The 24,941-nt window shown below is 32.9% G+C and overlaps 1 protein-coding gene across 15 annotated transcripts in view; it reads right to left on the reverse strand.

Moving 5' to 3' along the window:
- Window positions 1–24,941, reverse strand: part of LOC126881576 (titin) — a 405,229-nt gene that overhangs the window by 238,855 nt on the left and 141,433 nt on the right. For 14 of the 15 annotated variants that reach the window (XR_007696921.1, XM_050645904.1, XM_050645903.1 and 11 more), the window contains 3 exons: window positions 23,391–23,632; window positions 14,395–14,591; window positions 5,592–5,666 (listed from right to left, as the gene is read on the reverse strand). Coding sequence is in view for 14 of the 15 variants with exons in the window: in XM_050645904.1 (XP_050501861.1) it covers window positions 5,592–5,666; window positions 14,395–14,591; window positions 23,391–23,566 (448 nt within the window). In the remaining variant the exon portion in view is untranslated. The remainder of the gene's footprint in view (window positions 1–5,591; window positions 5,667–14,394; window positions 14,592–23,390; window positions 23,633–24,941) is intronic. The other variant, XM_050645901.1, reaches the window with a different exon arrangement.

Here is a 24,941-nt window from a genome sequence, read left to right on the forward strand (position 1 = left end):
CTGCCTTGCAATTTGATATGAAAAAGGCGCACGCCACTACACTGCGAAAATTTGTTATTTATATCGTCAAGGTCGGGGAGATTTGTCGACTTCAGAGAAAATTTTAAGATAAACCTAGCAAAGCAAAACGTATTAGGAAGGAAGTAAAGAGTAGTTCCGCAAATAAAATATACCAGTTTAGAAAAGAAAGACAGTTAGAAAACGCAGATATGTTTCGAATGAGGACTTGCGAAACGGAGTTCGCCAAGCATTTACGTCTTCAGTATCTAACTACGGACGACATGCTATGCTGGGACGGATGAGCATACGAACATGGCGTCCGTCGTATAGTTGTGCTAGCAAACTAAAAGGGGTGATACACACGCGAGTAAGTACGCGAACTTACGGCTCGCGACCTTTTTCGCGCGTGTATCACTGCAAGTACGCGTACTTTAAGTCCGCCGAGTAAGTACGCCGTCGATCCAACAAGTTTGAAACTTACTCGTAACCCGTACGTTTATCACTGCCACGAGCCACGAGCCTCGAGCCATCATGTTATTGCGTTTAAAGTTACACTTATATTTTCACTAATTAAGCAAATTGCCTAGAAATAATTCAATCGTTTATTGTTGAAAGGAGACGAGTTACATTTTATAAGTTTTGAGAAAACCTTAAAACACTATTTTAAGCTATACTAAACTATTTTGATTATTTGTTTTTGAGTAAACCTAATTATTTATAGGCTGTTTTATCCTCCTGATGAAAATATTACCATCTTATCTATGATATTTTGTTTGTTTATGCCTACCTTGTATTAAATTAAAATAGATCAAAAACAAGTGCTATGCCATCATGATTTTGACAGCTTACCACACTTATAAAAAATCAAATTATTCTTCTATTTAACAAAACCTGATCAAAAAAATAATCAAACTCTCATAAAAAACATAATATTTCAGCAAAATTAGGTACACAGAAAATAAAAAATTTAACCACGAGGACAGTTTCTAAATTTTTTGCTCCGACGGCGACCGCGATCTTTAAAACCGCGTACTTTAAGTCTGCCGTGTATCACCGACGGCGAGCCGAGTAAGTCTGCGATCTTTAAACCCGCGTACTTAAAGATTGCGTGTGTATCACGCGCTTAAGAGAGTCATTAATATTAATCCATTAATATATAGCCAAATTAACTTGTATAGACCTGCCAAGTAATTCTTAACAATTATTAATATTATTAATAATTACTAATATTAATAATTAATATTAATAATTAATATTATTAATAATTAATAATTGTTAAGAATTACTTGGCAGATCTATACAAGTTAATTTGGGTATGACAGCGCGCAGAAAGAGAAACCTATGTTTTAGTTTCAGTACTGTTTATTTCGGGCTATACTGTATTAATGCACACCGATGTTTTAGATAAATAAATAATTAATTAATAAATTATAAAACAAAATCGTGTTATTATTTTTTCCCTCTGTTGTATAATAAAAACAATTCATTGGTTACTTTCCGGCAAACCTATATATGTATGGTACAAAATTCAATAAAGTTTCGCGCCAATCACTTTAAAGGGAGAAATAAGTTTTTTTTCTCTTTGGGATGGTAATTATTTCTAAATTTTCGAATTTAGGTATTCACAACACGTAAATTAAAGTATTATCTCAAAAAACTAAAATTACATTGGTGAAAACTATTTTCAGATATTGTAAAATACTCACTCGAAAGTATTTTATCACTAATCACGAGCGTATGCAAATTTTGAACAGTCATCGCATAACCAATTTTTGTTTACCAGGAAAACAAAAAATCCAAAATATGTATGCAGAAAAGGTTAATTTGAAAAAAAAAATGGATTTTTTTTTCAAAAATAGAAACTTTTTTTTGTTTTAATACCATTTTTTTTAAACGAACACTCTGAACCAATGAAACTTACAGACAGATCATATAAAGAATACATAAGCAAAGTAACTTGTAAAGCGGTAACGATTAATTTTATTTGGGATGCTAATTAGTGGGTGATTTTCGTGATTTTTTTACCAAAAAATAAAAGCGATCAACAATATTTTGAGCGTAACTCACTTACTTTTAATAGAAGTTTAAAAACGATATAATGAGTTTTCCCCGGAAAGTGCTCCGTTTTTTGGTTATTTCACGTTGAAATATTCGATTTGGAATTGGACGAATAAGAACCTACTTTTTATTAGCTGCAACTTCGCTTCTACTGGATATATAGACTTCATGCATACACCATTTTTTTCACTTTTTTATAGGCTATATTTTTACTAAGAATATTTTTTTTCGATAAAATACTTACTTTTGAGTTATTTGCGAAAAACACAAATAACTCGGAAAATCTTAACTATCGGACTTCTTAATTAGTCATTTTATCCAATTCCGGACTTATTTTGAATGTATATTTTTTCACCCCCGAGTAGGGGTATTCCCCTCCACTTTTGTAAAATGGAAGGGATGTAGAATTGTAAACTTTTTCTTATATAATAATAATAAACAATTTCAACTACCTATTTCCAAATTTTCATCCTACCTTTATTTTTTTTGGGTCAGATTGTTCTTTGATCGAGCTAAGAGTATAATGGAGTAAAAGAGATAGTGAGAAACTGAGACTATTGTTCTGTGGCATCTTGATATAATTTACAATTTTTATTGGAAATAAGCCATAATTTTACTTTCAATTAAGTTAATTTTGACGTTTCGATTTCCACGTGGAAATTTCCACGTTCAAATCTAAATTTTAAAACAAAATTGTGGCTCAAGTCCAATAAAAATTTTAAATTATATTACGGATTAAAATTAAAATTAAACTTACAAAAATTCGCAAAAATAGCGATTTACTTTACATGCATTAGAATTTCAAAAACAGTTTGATGTAAAAAGTCTTGGGCCTTTCTTTAGAGTTTAGATTCTCGCCTTTTTTTGAGTTGGGTTGGTAGTCCGTTCTTTAACGGTAAAATATTGCAAAACCTCTGAATTTTAAAGAACAGCTTGAATTGACATGAAATTTGGCATATACATAGCTAACAAGTCACAAAAAAAAGTAATATTGTGCCGATATGTGCTTTTGCCCCGGGAGTGGTTTTCACCCCCTCATGGGGGTGGAAAAATATTCGTCCAAAGTAAGTCCGGAAATGGATAAACTGACTAATTCTAAGTAACTTTTATTCTATAGAGTTTTTTCACTAAGTCAATATTTTTCGAGTTATTTGCCAGTAAATATGTTCATTTTTTCAACAAAATAACCACGCTTTTAGACGGTTTTTTGCAAATAACTCAAATAGTAAGTATTTTGTCGAAAAAAACATTCTTAACAAAAATATAGCATGTAAAAAAATTTAAAAAAATGGTTTATATATCACCTCTGTATACCTAGTAGAAGCAGAGTTATAGCTAATTAAAAATAGGTTCATATTCGTAAAATTCCAAATGGAATACTTGTAACGTGAAATATCCCAAAATGAAGCACATTTCGGGGAAAACTTATTACAACTTATTTAAAGTGTTTAAAAAAAGCTTCATTTTTGTGTTATAAAAAAATTTCTAGCATCAAAAGTAAACAAGTTACGCTCAAAATAAAGTTAGTCCCTTTTCTTTGGTAAAAAAATCGGGAAAATCACCCCCTAATTAATATCTCAAACGAACTTAATCGTTACGACTTCACAAATTTCTTGACTCGTGTATGTATTGTTTATATGATCTGTAAGTTTCATCGCTTCAAAGTCCTTATTTTTGAAAGGGCTGTAGTTAAAAGGGATTGAACGAGTCATTGATCACGAATGTATGCAAATTTAAAAACACCAAATCTTTATCAATTTTTGTCTAACAAATTTTTGGTATCTCTAACAAATTTTTGGTATCTCTAACAATTTTTAAGTTATTTTGAAAAAAATCATATTTTTCAAAATTAAAATTTTTAAAAATTTCACTTTAAAACCAAATTTTTTTCAAAAATAAGCACTTTGAATGGATGAAACTTACAGATCATATAAACACAACATAAGTAAAATAATTTGTGGAGCGGCAACGATTTATTTCATTTAAGTTGCTAATTATGGGGTGGTCTTCCCGATTTTTTTTTGCCAAAACAAAGTGGACCAACATTATTTTGAGCGTAACTTGCTTAAATTTAATGATAAAAACTTTTTATAAAAAAAAAGAAATAAAGCTCTTTTTAAACACTTTAAAAAAGTTATAATGGATTTTCCCCAAAAAGTGCTTAATTTTTTGGATATTTCACTTCGAAGTATTCTATTTAAAATTTGGTCAATAGGAATCTATTTTTCATTGGCTATAATTCTGGTTTCATGAGGTCCAGAGGCCTAACGCGTACACCATTTTTTTTTTTACTTTTTTACAGGCCATATTTTTGCTAAGAACGTTTTTTTCGACAAAACACTTACTTTTTGAGTTATTTGCGAAAAACAGTCCAAGAATGTAGTTATTTTGCTAAAAAATGAACATATTCACTCGCAAATAATTCGAAAAGTGTTGACTTATAGTGTCGACTTATAGAACAAAAGTTACTTAAAATTAGTCAGTTCATCCATTTCCGGACTTATTTTGGACTTATATTTTTTCACCCCCAAGAGGGGGTCAAAGTCACCCCCAGGGCAAAAGCACACATCGGCACAATATCACTTTTTTTCTTTGACATGTAAGCCATGCGTATGCCAAATTTCATGTCAATCCAAGCGGTTCTTTAAAATTCAGAGCAAAAACCGTAAAAGAATGTACTATGGTGCCTTTTTGCGAATTTATGACAACTACTAACACGAGGAAAGGTCAATACTTGAGACATGTAAAATAAAAGGTTCATATGGAAATTCCGTTATGAGATAGTTGTTAGCAGTTCTTGTTTTTATCATCATTCGCGGAGATAATTTTTAATTGATAAACAATCAGATTTAAACTTAACTGTTCTTTTTAAAGAAAGTCCAGCTCCTTATACATGTTTACCAAATTTGGATGAACGGGAATTTGGAATTATTTGACGGAACACTATTTATTTTTCATTTTGTCAAAAATAAACAAAAGCTTTACGCTTTACTTTAAACAATACATAAAAAAATTAATTGTCTGAACAAATTAACCTTTCATAAACACTTTTGCAGCCAAGCGCGCCAACATAACTAAACATAAATTAATTTTATATGTGGCAAAGCCATCTATGGACTAGGCGGAGACCCTTTTCGCTATTTCCCCTAAAAATTGATCATTTAGTTTCCTACTCGCCCGTAATTTAAAGTCGTCAATCGCTAGAAGAGCCTGCCGTCACTGGTCAATAAGCTATTTAAGCTCAGCAATGCCAAATAAATGAAAAAATGCGGAAATATACTCACGTACTTATTTAGTTGTTTTGAAAATAAATTTTAGGCAATAAATGAATATACTTTGAAGCCGAACACTGGAAACTGTAGCAAAATTGAAGCCGAAAAATAAGTAAAAAATAGCACAATTGTTTAAAGCGTTTTTATAAACAGTGTAGATACAAGATGTATTACAAAAATATCTGAAAAACGATAATACATCTCTAAATAAAGACCATGCTTTAATTGGCAAAAAAAGTTAACTAAGATAAAGATTAATACCTGAGAATTTAGTTTTATTAAGTAGTCGATCTTTTGACCACCACCTGCGCTTGAACTTCCCTTTCTTTCGAACATCTAAAATAGAGCGACAGGTACATATCGGGAAATACAAGTTAACCAAGATACACAAAGGATATTTTTTGGAAATATAAATATGGTGATGTGAAATGGAGAACAAATATACAAAAGTAACATAAACAATAAAATAATAGTTCAAATGGCAAAAGCTCAAGAAAACGACCAAAATCTTAAAACGTAGGAGACATGACAGTAGAAAAGATACTACATCAACAGATAACCAAAAAACTGTAACTTTTCCAAACCAACTATCCCCCTTATTATCAATTCTACCTGATCGAATGCTCGAGAATACATTACAAGCTGCACTGGGATCGTATAGACGGAGAGCTAGAGACGAGAAATCATCGTCATAAGTACATAATATGGAGTTTGGCATGTGAAATGTGTCTATTGTATATTGATAACTATGACCCCTTTCAGGCTGACACCTCAGTGGATACAGGAAGTAGCAATAAGGGATGAAAGGGGAAAGATGGTGCAGTCATTAAATGTTTTCACCTTTTATTTTGTTAAACCTCCATCGATTTGCATGAAAATTGGTGAGTAGTTAGAGCATAACTCAAGAAACAAAACTGATATGGTTCCAACGTGCGCTTTTACCCTGGGGGTGGATGCCACCCCTTCTCGGGGATGAAAACTATTTTATTAAAAATAACCCCACTAATCGATAGAGGGACAAATTTTAAGCAAAATTTGTTACTTCTAATTATTAAAATAAATCAATACTTTTTGAGTTATTAAAGATTTGAATTTTTCGTGAAATAAATGCATGATGTAAAGCGGTTTTTCGTGAATAATTCAGAAACTGTAAGTTTTATCAAAATAGTTATGATTACCAAAATTGAAGATAATAAAAAATAAAAGAGATTTATTATTCGAAAAACCTTTGAGAATTAATAAAAAGTGAGTTATAGGTGATGGAATGTATATTTTTTTCGGCTAGTACCCAAATCTAAGTATTCAAGCTCAAATAACGGGAAAACGGTGCATTTTATAAAATATATTTACTGAACACTTGTCAAAGTACTCAAGAATACCTATCAAGTGAGCTACAGATGAGTTTATAACATCAAAGTTAAGCAAGTGATGATGAAAATAAGAGAACCCTTTCGAGTTTTTAGGAAAAAGTGAAAATTAAAACATACGCTATTTATATATTTTTTTTGATATTTGTTAACAGAATAATTTTTAAAGGAATTTCGGGAATGAAGTTAGGATTATAATTTATTATCAAGTTCGTTTTATTACAATTTAAATATAACAAGTTAAAAATGCGAGCATTATTATAAGGAAAACTTTGTTTTTTATGTATTTAAATTCCTAATATGGAAAATTGCTATTATGAAAAGTTGTTTAGAATTAAAAATTATGTTTAATGTGCAATTATATCCTACTATTTAAATATTGTGAGCTATAAAGGCACTTTACTGAGCGAATTTCTTGAGCGAAATTCATATTTTTTACACATCGACTAAAATCGATACAATTTTATATAATCTTATGTTTATGATTGCATCTTGGATTTTAGACCGTGCAGATCTTTTTATGAAGAATAATTTTTGTTCGTAATATTAATAATAAAAGAGTTATAAATGAAAATGATGATTGGTAGGTATCTCTAATTTGAGAAAAAAATGAAATGTTTTCTTTTTATTAGAAGAATGTAAATAATAGTTACATTATTATAATAATTATTAATTATTTAATTATAATAATAACAACTATTGCATATATTAGAACACAGTTTTTAATTCCAAACAATTTTTCGTAGTAACAATAATTTACAACAGTGTGAAAAAAAAGTACTTTAATCTTGAGCGAAATTCATATTTTTTAAAATACCTCCTATAATATCGATACTAAAATATTATTTTTATATTATGTCGATATTTAATTGAATTTTTTCAATCGATATAAACTTAGTGGCGGTTCTAGACAGGGGCAGGGGGCAGCTGCACCCCTCCCTTCAGTTTTTACAGTACTTTTGTACTATAATTTTCGTTAAAAAGGCACGTTATCTTGTTTATTCACCGGTTGTGTTCCCTTGCCCCCCACTTTTTTTGGTCTAGAACCGCCCCTGTATAAACTGAATATGTACAGAAACTGAGTGTGTCCATGAAACTGAGTATGGGCACACTTGACATAATATTCAAATACATTTTTCCTATATTTTATATAAATGTCTTAAAACAATTTTAAAAACTTTAATAAATAATATAATAATTAAGCTCCAAATTTTTGGAGCCTAAACTTTGAAAAATGTTTGTAGCATAATGTTTAATGGTATCAAATTTTCCGGGAGCTCATTTGATACATATTTCTAAGTACTTTGACAAGTGTTCAGTAAATATATTTTATAAAATGCACCGTTTTCCCGTTATTTGAGCTTAAATACATATATTTGGGTACTAGCCAAAAAAAAATATACATTCCATCACCTATAACTCACTTTTTATTAATTCTCAAAGGTTTTTCGAATAAGAAATCTCTTTTATTTTTTATTATCTTCAATTTTGGTAATCATAACTATTTTGATAAAACTTACAGTTTTTGAATTATTCACGAAAAACCGCTTTACATCATGCATTTATTTCACGAAAAATTCAAATCTTTGATCTTTATTAACTCAAAAAGTATGAAATTATTATTTATTTTAATAATTAGAGGTAATAAATTTTGCTTAAAATTTGTCCCTCTATCGATTAGTGGGGTTATTTTTAATAAAATAGTTTTCACCTCTGAGAAGGGGTGTCATCCACCCTCAGGGTAAAAGCGCACGTTGGCACCATATCAGTTTTATTTCTTGAGGTATGCTCTAACTACTCACCAATTTTCATGTAAATCGATGGAGGTTTAACAAAATAGGAGGTGAAAACCTTTAATGACTGCGTTAACTTTCCCCTTTCATCCCTTATTGCTACTTCCTGTATCCACTGAGGAGTCAGCCTGAAACGGGTCATAATTATCAACATACAATAGACAAATTTCACATGCCAAACTCCATATTACTTATGACGATGATTTCTCGCCTCTAGCTCTTAGACTAGTACTGTTCTCACAGACCAACATAATAGACATACATAATAGGAAAATTTCATACTAGTTAATAAATTAATTAGACAAGCAACACTTGTTGATGAGACGATATCTAAAAATAATAATCTGCGTGTTCAATATAACGAGAAGATCACCAAGCCGACGATATAGAATGGAAAATACGCAGCCGATACCAATTATCCTCTCTCTACTGGCCTCATTACCGACGCAGTACAATAAAGAAATCCGTCAAGCAAAAAGGGACCCGTGGAGAAGGTTCTGTGACGAAGTCAAAAAGACTTCCGCATGTTCCAGAATCTTTAAAGGCTTGACAAAAAATGGTACAGAGCACCAAAGAGGGTACAAACCTTGGAAGGGTCGGTTTCCTGAAAAAGGAAGACGAAACTTATACAGAAACGCTCGAGGAAAGCTGATCAATGCTCACCAAGGCGTATTTTCCCAGCTCATCTACAAACATTAACCCTTCGGTAAAGCTGGTTCGTTCAAGAAGGCCTTCCTCGGCGGACTGGCAGCTGACTACCGAAATTACGAGGTCTTAGAGAGTTAGGTGGGCTATAAACAAATTTCAAAACCATGTAAGATTTCCGGAAGGGATGGAATATATCCAGTCCTTCTGCAGCAGGGATGGGATGTTATGATAACACTCATAAGTGTAAAAAGTGTAAGGAAGTAAAATCTTCAAAGCTAGTATGGCATGGTGACATATGACATACACCAGTGACATGACAAAAGATGAAAATTACCTATATATCAAAACTCGGTAAGGTAACGGACCAAACGCTTAAGTCATGCAGACCAATAATAAGCCTATCTTATATTAGTGCTGAGCACTCAGCAATCGTCAATAAGAATATCAACAGACTTATCGCTTGATGATCTCAGTAGACTTCTCTTACATACGTTGGAGGACAAAGAAATATCGGTAACGACTCTTCTAGATGTGGAAGGAGCATTTAACGAGGTCTCGAGTAGACGAAGCTAACAATGTGAGTACACGAAAGCAGCCTTAACAAATAGGACCCTCGTGTTATCCTAACCATTGATAAATGGGTGCAAGAAAGGTCTTTGAAATTATGAAGACATGCACCAAGGCATAGATAGGCTAAAGAGTTCATTAAGGGACATCCAGCATACCAGATCACCTAAGGCTCGATTACACGGAAAGGTTCCCTCCAGAGCTCAATACTGTTATATAATATTTGTAGGAATACGGATGAGAACAAATTGAAAAAAGAAGAACTTCAGTGAATATGAAGAACTTGGCAACGAGGAAGACTTTGGTGTAGTGTAGAGGATGACTGGAATAGAGCAGATGACCTAGACGGTGCGTGGTAGACCGGAAGAATCCTGACGAGGAATACCTTAGCGAGGAGACCTAGACAGGAGGCATCAGTTGGGAGATCTTGACAAGGGCTTAGAAGAAAAGTAAAATAGGCCAGGGTAATAAGGCAAAAATATACCCTGTTCGTGACACTTCAACAGCCAGGGTACTCATAGGCGCCCATACCCAAGGGCAGGGGGGCGTGCCCCCCTAGCTTTTCGGGTACTTTAAACTATATATTGTTATCCATAGTGTACAAAATGTAATGTGCAAAATCTTCACGTCTGCCCCCCCTGAAAATTTTTATATGGGCGTCCATGAGGGTATGTACTGAAGCGTTTTTTCGACAGGTAATATGTACCTATAAGAGCAAATTGTAACTATTTCCTGCATAGGATCTCGCGGCCATTTTTATTTATAAACAATTTAGTGTCAAAAACGGCCTTTTTCCTTTTTTTTTAAATCAATGGAAAACAGTGAAATATGGTTTTTTAGTACAAACATCTTTTAGAGCATGGAAAAAGCTTTAAAATGGCGTATTACAAAGTTTGATATACTCATTTATTGCTATTTTATATACTCATTTATTATATACTACTATTTTTTACCGTGTTTTAGGTAACATTACTACCAAGTAATGTTATGTATATAATTGATAAAAAATTGTAATAACTATATATAATTTATTATATAAAAAAGCAAAAGTTTATGAGGAAAAATTGACGATACTTTTGTATAATTATTTATTACTAATAAATGCATTTTTTATTCACTTTTTTAAACCAATTTGAAAATATAGCTCATGTTCTTTCATTTGACACCTGTAGAATAGTTTTAACATCATTTTTGTCTGACTTTATTGCAAAAAAGCTCCCCGGGAAAAACAATTTGAATAAAATTTAAACAATTGAGCGAATCGCTTTGAAATTTTTGTCGCATTATAAGCACCAAAGTGCCCTCATTTGAAAAAAATTTCAAAGCTGTACACTAATTTTTACAATAGTTATTGCGAAATTATTTTTTTGCAATTTCGATTTTTTTTCGCAATTATATTAATTAAATGAGTATATCAAACTTTGTAATACGCTATTTTAAAGCTTTTTCCATAATCTCAAAGACATTTGTACTAAAAAAATCATAAGTTTCAATGTTTTCCATTGATTTGAAAAAAAAAAGGGAGAAATGCCATTTTTTGACAGTTAATTGTTTATAAATAAAAATGACCGCCAGATCCTACGCAGGAAATAGTTACAATTTGTCTTATAGGTATTACCTGTCGAAAAACCGCTTCAGTACGCTGGCTGTTGAAGTCTCATGGAAAAAACCTTCTTACCCCGGACTAAAAGTATGAAGTAAACTAGACGTACAAGGGAAGAGCCAGTGGCGTAGCTAGGGGGGCGGGGGGGGGGCGGTCCGCCCCGGGTGTCACCCCTTCAGGGGTGACACCCGAGAGACCCGATCACAAAAGAATAATGATTTAAATCATTAATGATTTAAATCATTAATTTGTGACTTTACTCACGTATCAATCTAAAGTTCGATATTATTTTGTGAACACACGAAACCACAGTATAAATAGGGACACTAGAACTGCTCTGAGAAAAATTGGAAGTAAAATCGTAAAAAGAAGTAAAGAAGTAAGAAGTAAAAAAGGCGCATGGCGAACGCGCAAGGTTCCCAGTCGCTAGACCGCTAGAGTACCACTCTCGCATTGCTACGTACCGGTTAACTTTCGGTAGTACTTCTTGAGATCAAAGTGCCTACATGTAGAAGAAATTTTACTGTTCCTCTTTATTCTGTGACGAAACCGAGAGAAGTCGAGGTCTAAGAAGCATTTCTTGGATTTTCTTCCGTTAAAAGGAAAAAAGCAGTTAACCTAAGTAACGAAATTCTCAAGAAGCTTGAAATTGATGGTGTAGAAATATTATGAAATACCGTTCACAGGGATACGATAATGCAGCTGTTATGAGCGGCGTACATGGAGGAATACAAGCTATTATTAAAGCAAAAATCAAAAAGGCCATTTTCCTCGGATCTATTGATCATTTAATTCATTTATGTGGCCAGCACTCTTTTGCACAAAACACATCTTGTGTAACATTTTCCAGAACTGAAGAAGCAATTTTTAAGTTTTTTATGTGTTTCCATTAGCTGCTAGGAAGTGCTTATTAAACACAGCAAAACATCTGTTAAGCGACTTTCCACAACGCGCTGGAGTTCTCAGTCACTGCGCACTATGCTGGCTGCAGTTAAAGTATTGGCAGAACATTTTATAGTGTTGTTCCTTCAATTTACAAATTCTCTCATCAACAAGAAAATTTATACACCAGAGGTGCTGCACATAGCCTTATGCCCGCTTTGTATAATTAAAGGCATTGATCAATCAGCGACCAAAATAGGGGCACTTCGTCTTTATATTGAAGAAAAACGTAATCATATTATAAAATAAAGTAATACATAGATTTTGCAACGACAAAATATGAGGACGACGACATTTCTACCTAAAAACTCTACACTTCGAGCCGAACTTCAAAAAGATAATATTATGTTGAAATGTTTTGACATTCAATGTTGAACTCGAAACCAGATCAGTACATTCATATGGCTTCATTGTTCGAGGCTGTGCAGACACACACTTTGCTTTTCCACGAACAGTAAACAGTTGAAATCAGCTGTTTCAACATTTTGTGACTTTTACCATGAAGAGGTATCAGAAGAAGACCTCCTGCTAGAAATACCAAGGCTTAGAAGACTTTTACAAGCGGCCAATATTACAGCATCTAAAAGGTTAGCTGTAGACTTTTTAAAATTCATTGTGGAATGCGATTTTATGGAATCTCTCCCAAACTTGGTCGCCTTAAAATTGTTTATGACCATTTTTGCATCGGTTGCTTCATGTGAGAGAAGTTTTGGGAAGCTAAAATCAATCAAGAATTACTTGCGAGAAACAATGACGTCAACAAGGCTAAATAACCTCGGTTTATTAACTATCGAACGGAGCAATTAATGTTAGGAGAATGGAGCGGTCAATGTTAGGAATAACAATGCGAGACAAAATCAAAAACGAAGAAATTAGCAGAAGAACAAAGGTGACTAACGTCATCGAAAGGATAGCCAGGTTGAAGTGGAGATGGGCAGGACACATAGCCAGAACGACAGATGGGCGATGGACGAAGAGGTTACTGGAATGGAGGTCAAGAGAAGACAAGAGAAGCGTCGGTCGACCGCCTATAAGATGGACTGACGACTTAAGAAAGCTAAAAAAACTGGATCAGAGCGGCGCAGGATAGATGGAGATGGAAACGAGGGGAGGAGGCCTATGTTCAGCAGTGGACTTTTGAGGCTGGATGATGATGATTAACTATCGAACATGAAGCAACACAAAACATAAATATAGAAAATGTGATTTCAGAACTTTTCGCTAGTAAAGCTAAAAAAATATTTTAATTCATTCACATAGTGTAAAACAAAAAAGTAAATAAACTATTATATAGAACTGCCGGGAACTAGGTAGTGGTAACTCGAGATAGGAGACATGCAGAAACTTAAAAGAGGCCTATGTTCAGCAGTGGACGATAGCGGTTAGACGACGACGATGATATACTATTTACTGCAGTTTCGTTAACTATAATTCTTAATTTTTTCATTATTCAAAACATACGGTTATCGGATTTTCGTTGATTTTAACAATCTTTATTTTTAGGATTTGGGGTGACACCATCGATTACCGCCCCGGGTGTCACCCACGCTAGCTACGCCACTGGGAAGAGCAATAAAGAAGGAAAATACAACAAATTGAGCCAAATCAATAATTAAAAGAATACAATGATAGGCCACAAAGGCAGCAAGGTTAGAAGAAAGAACTGGATAAGAATGAGAATAATAACGAATGATAATAAACATAGAATAGAATAGAACATATTTGACAGTTAACTGCAAGTAGAAATGTTAGTAAAAAGTTTGTAACAGAAATTAAACAAAAGGAGAGTCAACACAATAACGATTACACTGTCTTAAGTTGTATGTGCGAAAATGTGTAACCAAAGTGACAATGGAACAAGAACGATGCGAGAATTCACAGAAAAATGATCTGACGACTTTCCACAAGAGAATGAAAGGGATCTTATCAAACCTATTCCCAAATAATGGTTAAATAAAAACTCAAGATAATAAAGTGTAAACGCATGTTTTATCTCAGATGATCAATTACTACATATATGCAGTAAACATACCTACATAAATATTATTACATAATAAATATATTTAACAAAAAATATTTACGATAATGCACTATGTATAAAATTGCTCCAAAAATTAGGTACTATGTAACAAAAAACAACTTACCAGGTTCATCTTCTTTTTCTTTCTCCTCCTTTTCTTCTTCATCTTTTCTGAACAACTGTATGTTGCAGAACCTTTTCCTGAACGGCGCCAAGTTTTCTATAATGTTATCATATGGAATACTACTGCAGCTGTGTGTTCTTATCTTCTTGTCTTCTTTTATTGAATTGTCCTCATCCATAATTTTCATAAAGGTATACCTGAAATTAAGTAAATAAAAAGCATTAAAAACTAAATGAAACAGGAAGAAAGAAGATGTGATCAGTCCATATTCTTTAGGTGGCAAAAAATAGTACAAAAGGGAAGCAATGCTTTTATAATTAATGTTAATTATTATAAGGAATAATTTAAACAAAAATACCAGGATGCAACTTGTTAACTAGATTGTGGATTAACAACTTTTTTGACAAATAACCATAGGTTGACGTTTGAATCTTTATTAATAAGGGGAAAAACAAGGAGTGTCACTTTTTCATGAATTTTGGCTGTTCTCGCCATGTGGTAGCAAAAACTGAGTACTATCGACTAGACTATCGATTCAGAACCATAATCAGGAAGATCTGTCTATAAATTTTCTAAGAATTTGTATCCAAGCGAAGAACCAAGATTGTCCGCACGCCACTGAACAAAAATAAGGAATATTAGCAGTTTTTTGGTGCATTATTAAATTAATAAGTTAATATAGATTAATATTATATTAAGATTATAGACTAAGCATTGCTATAATTCTGCTAAAAATCACCAAAGTAGTTTTTAAATACCATACGAATTAAACCTTTATTGGCGTTTTTCTCAATATGTATAAAATGTGACATTCCTTGTTTTGCCCTGTACTCTTCAAATGTGAAACTACAATTATTTTATATTTATATAATTTTTTCATCAAAATCAACTTAACTGAAACAAAATTAGTGTGATTGAATAGGTATTTTGAATACCTTTCAAACGAAATATCACTTGCAATAAGGTCCCATTTAAAATTATCTGTCAAAGTGGCTCTGTAACGTGATCTGTCACTATTACGTCACATGCTATAACTATTTGAGTAGAAGCCTACGTCCGTTTATTTCCTCCCTACAAATTTCACTGTTGGACAACCGTTCAAAAGATACGAGGGAGGAAGGGTTACAGACTAGCACTGTATATGCTTAATACATTTGGCGGTTAATGTCCTTTATATACGACCGTGGAAAAATTGGATTACAAGTTTCGAAAGGAGCGAATGTTCCAATAATAATGAAGACCTATCGGAAAGTCCAGTTTCCATATCCACTACCTTCATGATATAGTTGAGTTGATAGTGCAAAGAAGCGTGCAAAGATAGAACCATCGCGTTCCATCTTTGTTGGACTTTTACGAACCAGAAACAAAGCCGCAACCGATGGAATGCAGACACTCTGATTCTCCAAGGTCCAAGAAATTTCGTGTTGAAACAATATGCTAGAAAAGTCTCCTTTCAGTCTTTGCGATTGACAAGGAGTAATCACGATTGATTTTCTGGATAACTATAGAAATGAAGATTATTATTAGACGTTACTGACCACTCTACGAGAAAAAATTATGGAAAGCTGTCCAAATGTATTATGTTTTTGTAGTACAATGACCCTGCACATAAATCACATAATTCCATGATTCCATTTGTAATTAAGGTTTCGAATTATTAGAAAACCCCTCTTATTCCACAGATCTGGCTCCGTCCGATTGTCACAATGGTAATAGTGTAACCCATTACGCTTTGCAATCCCGGCTCCGTAGGGACGATAGAGTCGCAACTTCTTGAACAGTTGTTACGAACCCATGCAATATATCGGGACCCAGCAAAGTACTCCCAAGGTCTCGTGCTGCAGAAACAGTCTTCCTCAACCCCTAAGCACTCCTCCATCCCAATCCCCAATCTATTTATTAGGTAAAAGAAGCTGTGGAGACCTGGTTCGCAGAGCAAGTTTAGAGGCGTTGCAGGTTCGATGTAATAAATATATCCAATTAAAAGAGAAGTAAGTTAAATAATAAAATGCTTGTGACATTCAATTTCAACAGAAATGGAAATCACGATAACGAGACAAACGAAAAAGTGTATTTTACTTTCACATATTATAATTAATTATTGTGACATAGTTTGAGTCGTTCGTATTTTTCTGCATATTTTATTATAATAGAAAGAGAAAAGATAAATAGACAGTAAACCCAAAATACAGTATGTGAGTCTTTTACTAGAAATGTTTGGTCAAAATTGATTGTCATACACATTTGTTCATTTATAATATTGAAAATAAAAGAAAGTGGCATTATAAAATTTTTTTTCTAGTTTCTATAGAAACAAAAGGACACGCTTAAGTATGGAATTTTACACAAACTTAAACAATATGTATGAAAAGACTCATAATAAACGAAGGGGTATTAACAAGGACACTTATAGAGGGCATAAATTACACAACAAAAATATGGTATGGACTGAAAAGCGCGTTACAAATTTCCAATGGAACAACAAAGAAATCTTTTAATATTTTTTTTATATACAGGGTGGTTCATCTTATTCGCCTCGGTCTCTGTACGGAAAACCACTTGATATTTAAAAAAAATTTCTTCACAGAAATATACAGGGCCTTTAATACTGCAATATAAAAATAATGTGAATTATACAGGGTGCTATAAAAAAGAGTGGTATATCAAAGTTATATTTTTTCTTATGGAATGCCCTATATCTGATGACATTATTAAATTGACCTTAAAAAATAAGCCATACTTTTATAAGGGTTCCCTATACCTAAATACAGTATGTTTTGATTTATTTCGATTTTTATGAAAATGTAAGGCTTTAGAAAAAAATAACTATCTACGAATCTAAGAATCAGTAACAAATTCTTTCTTGGATCTTAATAATAAACTATTTAGCATACTTAAACAGATGCTTACTTCAACAAAATTTCTTACAGGGTGGTCAAAATATGAGATTGTTCTATTAACAAATTCAAGCTGTAATAACTTACCTATTTTAAATAGAACACCCTGTATCTTACTAGTCTATCGCGTAGAAAATTTACGTAGCTTTCAATTTATATTAGGGTTTCCTATACCTATCTTTTACAGGGTGGTCAAAATATTAGATTGTTCTATTAACAAATTCAAGCTGTAATAACTTACTTATTTTAAATGGAACACCCTGTATCTTACTAATCTATTGCGTAGAAAATTTAGTTAGCTTTCAATTCTTATTAGGGTTTCCTATACCTATCGCCCTTCTTTTTATAAATATTTAAAGATTTCCTAATTTGTAAGCTTTAAAAATTAGAATTAAGTACCTATGTTGTGGTTATGTACAACACATCACCAACACCGGCAATATAATTAAATATCTTCGTCAAGATACTTTCGTTAATAAAATTCACATTTTTATCATTTAATCACACAGAGTGTTCTTATTTTAAATGGCATACCCGATATTCTATTCTTTATAATGGAAGATATTTAAAATCTCTTCAATTCCATGTAAACATTCTCAATACACATGTTATTCTGTAAATATAAATTCCGATGTTATTCTGTAAATACCCATTTTTACATATTTTTGTACAATAAGCTCGTTTTCGTCATAGTAGCCATTGCATTTAATTGTTTGTAATTGCGATTCAAAGATTCAAACAAAAAGTGGTGTTCTTAAATTTACTTAGTAACCGTTGGTTTAAGATATGGAAAATACTTATACGGAATGAAATATAATTTAAATATCTTCCAGAATACGACATCTAATATAGGGTATGCAGTTTAATATAAACATATTATTCAATGTCACATGTAGGCCAAAATCAACTCAAATAATACAACACTCTGTGTGATTACAAGATAACAATGAAAATTTTATTAATGACAGTATCTTGTCTAAGTATATTGCCGGTGTTGGTGATATGTTTTACATAACCACGACATAATATTATTATTTATTTAAGGTGGTATGACACAATGTTAAAATTTATATAGTTTTTAGGTACAGTTACCGTCACTATTTCAAAACCAATCTTCAACTTAGGGGTATGTACGTGAACTGTAGACTTTCTATTTTAATAGTATCTAGTTAAAATTTCCAAAAAAAGCAGTATATTTTTTATAACTGTACATAAAGGAGTCCATGTCATAACTTACTTAGTAACTTGCTTTAAAAATTCGTTTTGCATAATAATTTTTGAACTTGGGTGGAAAATAACTACCAGAAACGATTAACTATGCAAAAAGCTTTATTTTAAACAAAATTTCATTGTCCATACTGCCATAATTTTTAAATTAACTGTACCTAAAAGTAAAAATTTTAGTTCTGCAATCTGGGGATTTTGTTGAAATTACAGCAATAAGTTGGCATTTTTCTAGTGATAAATTAGTTCCGCTGTCACTTAATAGATGAGAAGATGAGTTCACGTGTCATTTAGTAGATGGCAGCAGTGATGTATTAAATGGAGACAGATGCGCGTTTGCCGGATTTTAAGAAAATCTACAAACAATTGAAAACGAGTTTTGTAACCAGGGAAATACGATGAATCACGCGGTTTTGTTTAGAAAAGTGGCCCCACCCCCTCCCAGTACGCATTTTGGACCTTGTTTGACTTTCACTTTCAATCATGATTGTATAACGTCACAGTGTCTTAACAATACAAATATACATTTTTTATGCTTGAAACCGTGACGTTATACGAATGGTTGAAAGTTAAACGAGGTTCAAAATGACTCAAAGTGTTTACTGGGGGATTATACTAGTTTTGACATAATACATAAATAACATAAGTAAGCTCTAGTATGTTATGTGGGGCGGATCTAAAAACAATTTCAGTTTTATTCACTTTCTGGCAAATTTAATTTTTATAGGGCCGCAAATAATGCATTGTTCGGATACAATTAGCGTCTCTTTGTAAAGACGATGACGTCGACATTTTTACACACATTACACATGCCAATGGCCATTAGTATTTGTTGAGGCATTATCCTAATAAAAAAATTGTAGACAAAACAATATTGTATAATCATTGATTAATTTATGTCAAATATTTCCGTAAGTGAAAAAAAATATTGAAATTTACTGGAGTAATAATTAGATAAACCGATATGCAGACGATACAGTTGTGGTTGCTAGCAGTATCGACAGGCCTGTCATACCCGGGTACCTACAAAGAGCGAGTGAAAAAAGAGATTTTAACCATCAACATAAATAAAACAAAAATGGACACTGGTGAGCAAAACTCAAAAACCTGCCAGACAATTGAAAATAAAAAACCAATTCAACACGTAGAAGTATATGTATACCTTGGAACAGTCGTCAACTAGAAATGGGATCAAACAACCGAAATACGATGTAGAATTGAAAAGGCCAGAGCTACATTTAACATGAGAAATATATTCAATCATTGCGACATATCTGTCCCACTAAAAATACGGCTGCTAAAATGCTATGTATTTCCAGTCTTGTTGTATGGAGCAGAGACCTGGACAATAACGGAAACATTATCGAAAAGGCTAGAGGTATTCGAAATGTGGGTGTACCGACTTATCCTCAAAATGTCCTGGACGACTCACACTACCAACGTAGAGGTATTGCGCTGAGGAGAAAACAAAAATGAGAAATCTGTTTCACAATAGAAACGGAAACCTGAATACCTCGATCATATTATGAGACATGATAAATATCGTATACTGCCACTGACAATACAGAGTAAAATAGAGAGCAAACGTGGACCCAGAAGAAGAAGACACTCATGGCTTCAAAACTTACGCCAATAGTTTGGACTAACGTGCCAATGTCCGCAACGGACGAGGCACATGAAGAAGAAGAAGAAGAATTTAAAATGAGATATTCTTCTTCTCACGGTGCTTATTCGTTCCGAATGTTGGCGATCAGCATGGCTATCCTAACTTTGCATGCTGCTATTCGGAATAGTCTGTTTGTCGATGTAGGTATTGAACCAGTTTCTCAGATATATTCTTCTTCTCCCTGGTCCTCTCTTCCCAATACCTTGCCCTGAAGAATGAGTAGCGGCAATCTCTATTCATTCCTCATAACATGGCCAAGATATTCTACTTTGCGCTCTTTGATAATAATGTGTGTTAATAATCTCGCATTCCTTGCCCATTCTACGTAAGACCTCAACATTAGTCACACGACCCATCCACGAAATTCTTAAAATGCGACTGTAATACCACATCTTGAATGCCTTGAGTTTTCTTAAAGAAGTTTCGGAAAGAGTCCAGGCTTCTACTCAGTATAATAATCTAGAAAATACATAGGATCTGATAATAGAAATTTTGGTGCCACTTCGGTATGCGGTCTACCGTCTAATATGTGGTCTACGGCAATTTAGCTGATTCGGCATGCGGTCTACGTACAAAAACAAATTAGAGAAACTATTACAAACATTACTATTTTATTATTACTAACAGCTTCACTGTTCAATTGGTAATTATACAAAGAGTCTACATTCTACCACATCCAATACTATTTTAATATTAAATATCATGCAACCGCATAAATGTCGGTTTTTGCCTGAAAGGAGGAAGACCTAACCCTTCGGTCCAAACCCAACTTACGGGTATAGAGTGAGAGAACCGCAGGGCAGGAGGTATTTGACCGCTGCGCGCAATCACAACCCACCCTTTTTATTATCACTAAACGGTCTTTTCAGCGTTTTAAATTAACACTCAAGGCCCATTCCGTTGATTCAAGTTTATATAGGCAACCCAAATTACACGCCGCTAATCCTCGGTTCGGGATTTAGACAGAATAACACGTGAAGTGTGAAGTAAAGCACAAGTATGACAAGTAAAGTAAAGTATAAATATAAATAATAAATAAAAAGTTTGTAATAGTTTCTCTAATTTGTTTTTGTACGTAGACCGCATGCCGAATCAGCTAAACTGCCGTAGATCGCATATCAGACGGTAGACCGCATACAAACTAGAAACTCTGCCGTAGACCGCATACCGAAGTAGCACCGAAATTTTGTTAACAAGTGGTAAATGTGACTTCTGAAACGAGACTTCATCATTATGAACGCTGATCTCGCTTTTCCTATGCGTTGTTTTATTTCACTAGAGTGGTCTCATTGACTGTTTATGTAGGTACCAAGGTATGTGTAGCTGTCCACTCTGTCAATTGGTTGTTGGTTAACCAAAAGCCGTGTATGTAATATATTTCGCTCTTAATGACTACCATTACTTTCTTTTTTTTTCGTATTGAAATTCCATGTTCACTACTTATGTCTTATATGCGCGACATTATTCTTTGCAAATCATCTAGGCTATCTGCAAAAACTACTGCGTCATCGGCATATCTAATGTTGTTTAGATCTATCATCTAATCCAGTTTCCTCCAAGATAATTTATGAGTATGTGCAGCTTATCATGTTGTACTCTATCAAATGCCTTTTTATAGTCGATAAAACAAATATATAGCACTTAGACAGTCAATAGAGCCTCTCGGGTGCCTAAGGGCAAGGCATTGCGGAATCAAATCTTTGTCCGTGATACTTGTTCTTCGCATTTTTTATATAGGTATTCTGCAGTATATTACTTTTAAAAATGTTTTAAGTAAGTGGTTCATTAGGCTAATTATTATTCTGCCTCGCATGTTGAAATGAGAAATGAAATGAAAATGTGAAATTTTCCGAGGAAAAAACTTTCCCTGTTGAAAAAACATTCAATATGAAAAAAGTTATTGTAGTGACTCTGTTTTTCAATTGACTTACGTATTTTACATTTATTAAAAATACTAATTTTATACTCGATCTTCATTCTGAGAATTAGCATAATTCTTTTTTGGTCATTTAGATAGGCACTTACTTGTATTTCAAATAATTGCAAATTTCTTTAGTTTGAAATAAATCCTTTTGAGCAGGTAAAGAATTACGAATTGCCGTATAATACAATATTAAATAATAAACTATATCCAAATGAATGAACGTTTAGTATCTATTAATGAGAATTTACCCTAGGCAGGTAAAGAAAGGATTAACAACTGTCGTCTGTAAATACAAAGTACGATTAAGATCGAGATGTGCCGAGCCTAAGTTGCAATACATGGCATCAATGCGGTGTCGTTCAGAGAACTAAATTTAATAATAAAATATATGTACGTGCTGCCATCTATTCAAAGAACTGTTAAACGTTAGTTTAAAAATTGGCCACCTATTTTGACCATAGCGTACTAATACCCCCTTAATTCTAATTTTTAAAGCTTACAAATTAGGAAATCTTTAAATATTTAACAAATGAAGGGAGATAGGTATAGGAAACCCTATTAGGAATTGAAAGCTAAATAAATTTTCTACGCGACAGACTAGTAAGATACAGGGTGTTCCATTTAAAATAAGTAAGTTATTACAGCTTGAATTTGTTAATAGAACAATCTAATATTTTGACCACCCTGTAAAAAGACAGGTATAGGAAACCCTAATACAAATTAAAAGCTAAGTATATTTTCTACGCGATAGATTAGTAAGATACAGGGTGTTCTATTTAAAATAACTAAGTTATTACAGCTTGAATTTGTTAATCGAAAAATCTCATATTTTGACCACCCTGTAAGAAACTTTGTTGCAATAAGCATCTGCTTAAGTATTGTAAATAGTCAATTATTAAGATCCAAGAAAGAATTTGTTAATGATTCTTAGATTCGTAGATATTTATTTTTTTCTAAAACCTTACATTTTTATAAAAATCGAAATAAATCAAAATACCCTGTATAGTATAGGTATAGAGAACCCTTATCAAAGTATAGCTTATTTTTAAAGGTCAATTCAATAATGTCATCAGATATAGGGCATTCCATAAGAAAAAATATATCTTTAATATACCAGTCTTTTTGGAGCACCCTGTATAATTCACATCATTTTTAGATTGTAGTATTAATGGCCCTGTATATTTCTGTGAAGAAATTTTTTTAAAATATCAAGTGGTTTTCCATACAGACACCGAGGCGAATAAGATGAACCACCCTGTATACCTAATGAATTATTAATTTATACCTATTTAAGCTTGTGGTTGTGGTGACAACTTTAGTAGTTTCGGTTTCCGTGGTAGTACTACGAACAGTTGTAATATTCTCCTTCTGTGGTGTCTTCTCCTTCCCTCCCAACTTTCCAGTCCCATCCGATTTTTTAATGCCCTCAGTAAAGTCGGAACTCTCGGACGATAGTTCCATACTGACAATGGGCTTTACCTTATCCTTCTTGGTTTTCTTTTTATTACCGTTCGCTTTTGTCCTGACCTGGAACAAACAAAACAAATATATCAAAAGATCGTTAATAATCACATCATTTTCGTATCATATAATTTATTTAAAGGTGATAAAAAAATAAAAACTATTTGAAGAAGGAAATTAAAATATGAGCCATTGGCGTAGTTAAACAATTAATTAATCAGGTAAATACAAATTAAATACATTTATTTAAAAATGTATTTGTTTTTAGATAAATAAAATAAAGTATTTGATTTAGAATTTTAAAATTTAAAGACAATAGAGAATTGCAACGGATTTAAAATTATATCTTAGTTGACCCCCACATCTCTTATCTCTTAATGAGGAAGCTTTCTTAAAGTGATTTAAACATCCTATCTTATTTGACCCCCATGTCTCTTATCTCTTGCTGAGGAAGCTTTGTTAAAGTGGTTTAAATATCAAAGGACGTAATATAATGTGCGAATTTTCCAAAAAAGCAAACGATTTTGCTCAGCGTGTTGATGCTCATTTGCTCGTCTAGTTGGATTAAACGGAAAAATGATGTGGTGAAGCTGTCAGTGTTACTTGTTAGGGCTTCGGACCAGATGATATTTTTAACGCAAACGAAACCGGACTTTTTTACAATATATAACACCAGACATGCCTTTCAAAGACTGATATCCAAAGAAGAGAATTGTTCTGGGCCGAAATGTCCAAGACGATACTAACGATTAGATTTCAGCGAATATAACTATCCTGTAAAAGGAACTTTTTAGTTATTGGCAAATCTAAAAAACCAAGATACTTTAACATGCCATCACTGTCGTTAACATGTGAAAAAGATGTGAAGCGGTGGATCACGTCTAAAATTTTTGAAAGGTGGTTACGAAACTAGTACGCTGAATAAAAAGCAAACAATAAGAAATTTCCGTTTTTCTTAAGAGCAAACAGTAGCGATCAACTGGTAGCAACAAACGCGTTCCAAGATTTCGGCTCTAATTTTGAATATCTTGTCGAGAAATTTGGCACACATATTCGTAATATAATAAAGAATGACGGTACAGAGCCCAATTTCAGAAATATGTTAGTATGTGGAAATTACTCTATAACTAAATAAAATATTGAAAAAAGGAGCTTGTACCGCCATTAAGAAAGACAAAAAAATAAACTTTCTTCAAATAAACTTTTTTATCCCGTGTCTAGATTTTGTGTCACATTGGAACTACTAAAATTCGATTTTTTTATAACAAGAAATCGAACGTCACTGACTATGTAGGCGCAACATTTCGCGCCCATGTGTATAAAAATTATTGTTTTTGATAGCATAAACGTCACTGTCAGTGTCGAATTACCGACA

This window comes from Diabrotica virgifera, chromosome 3, assembly GCF_917563875.1.
Source record: "Diabrotica virgifera virgifera chromosome 3, PGI_DIABVI_V3a".
NCBI classification, from domain to species: domain Eukaryota; kingdom Metazoa; phylum Arthropoda; class Insecta; order Coleoptera; family Chrysomelidae; genus Diabrotica; species Diabrotica virgifera.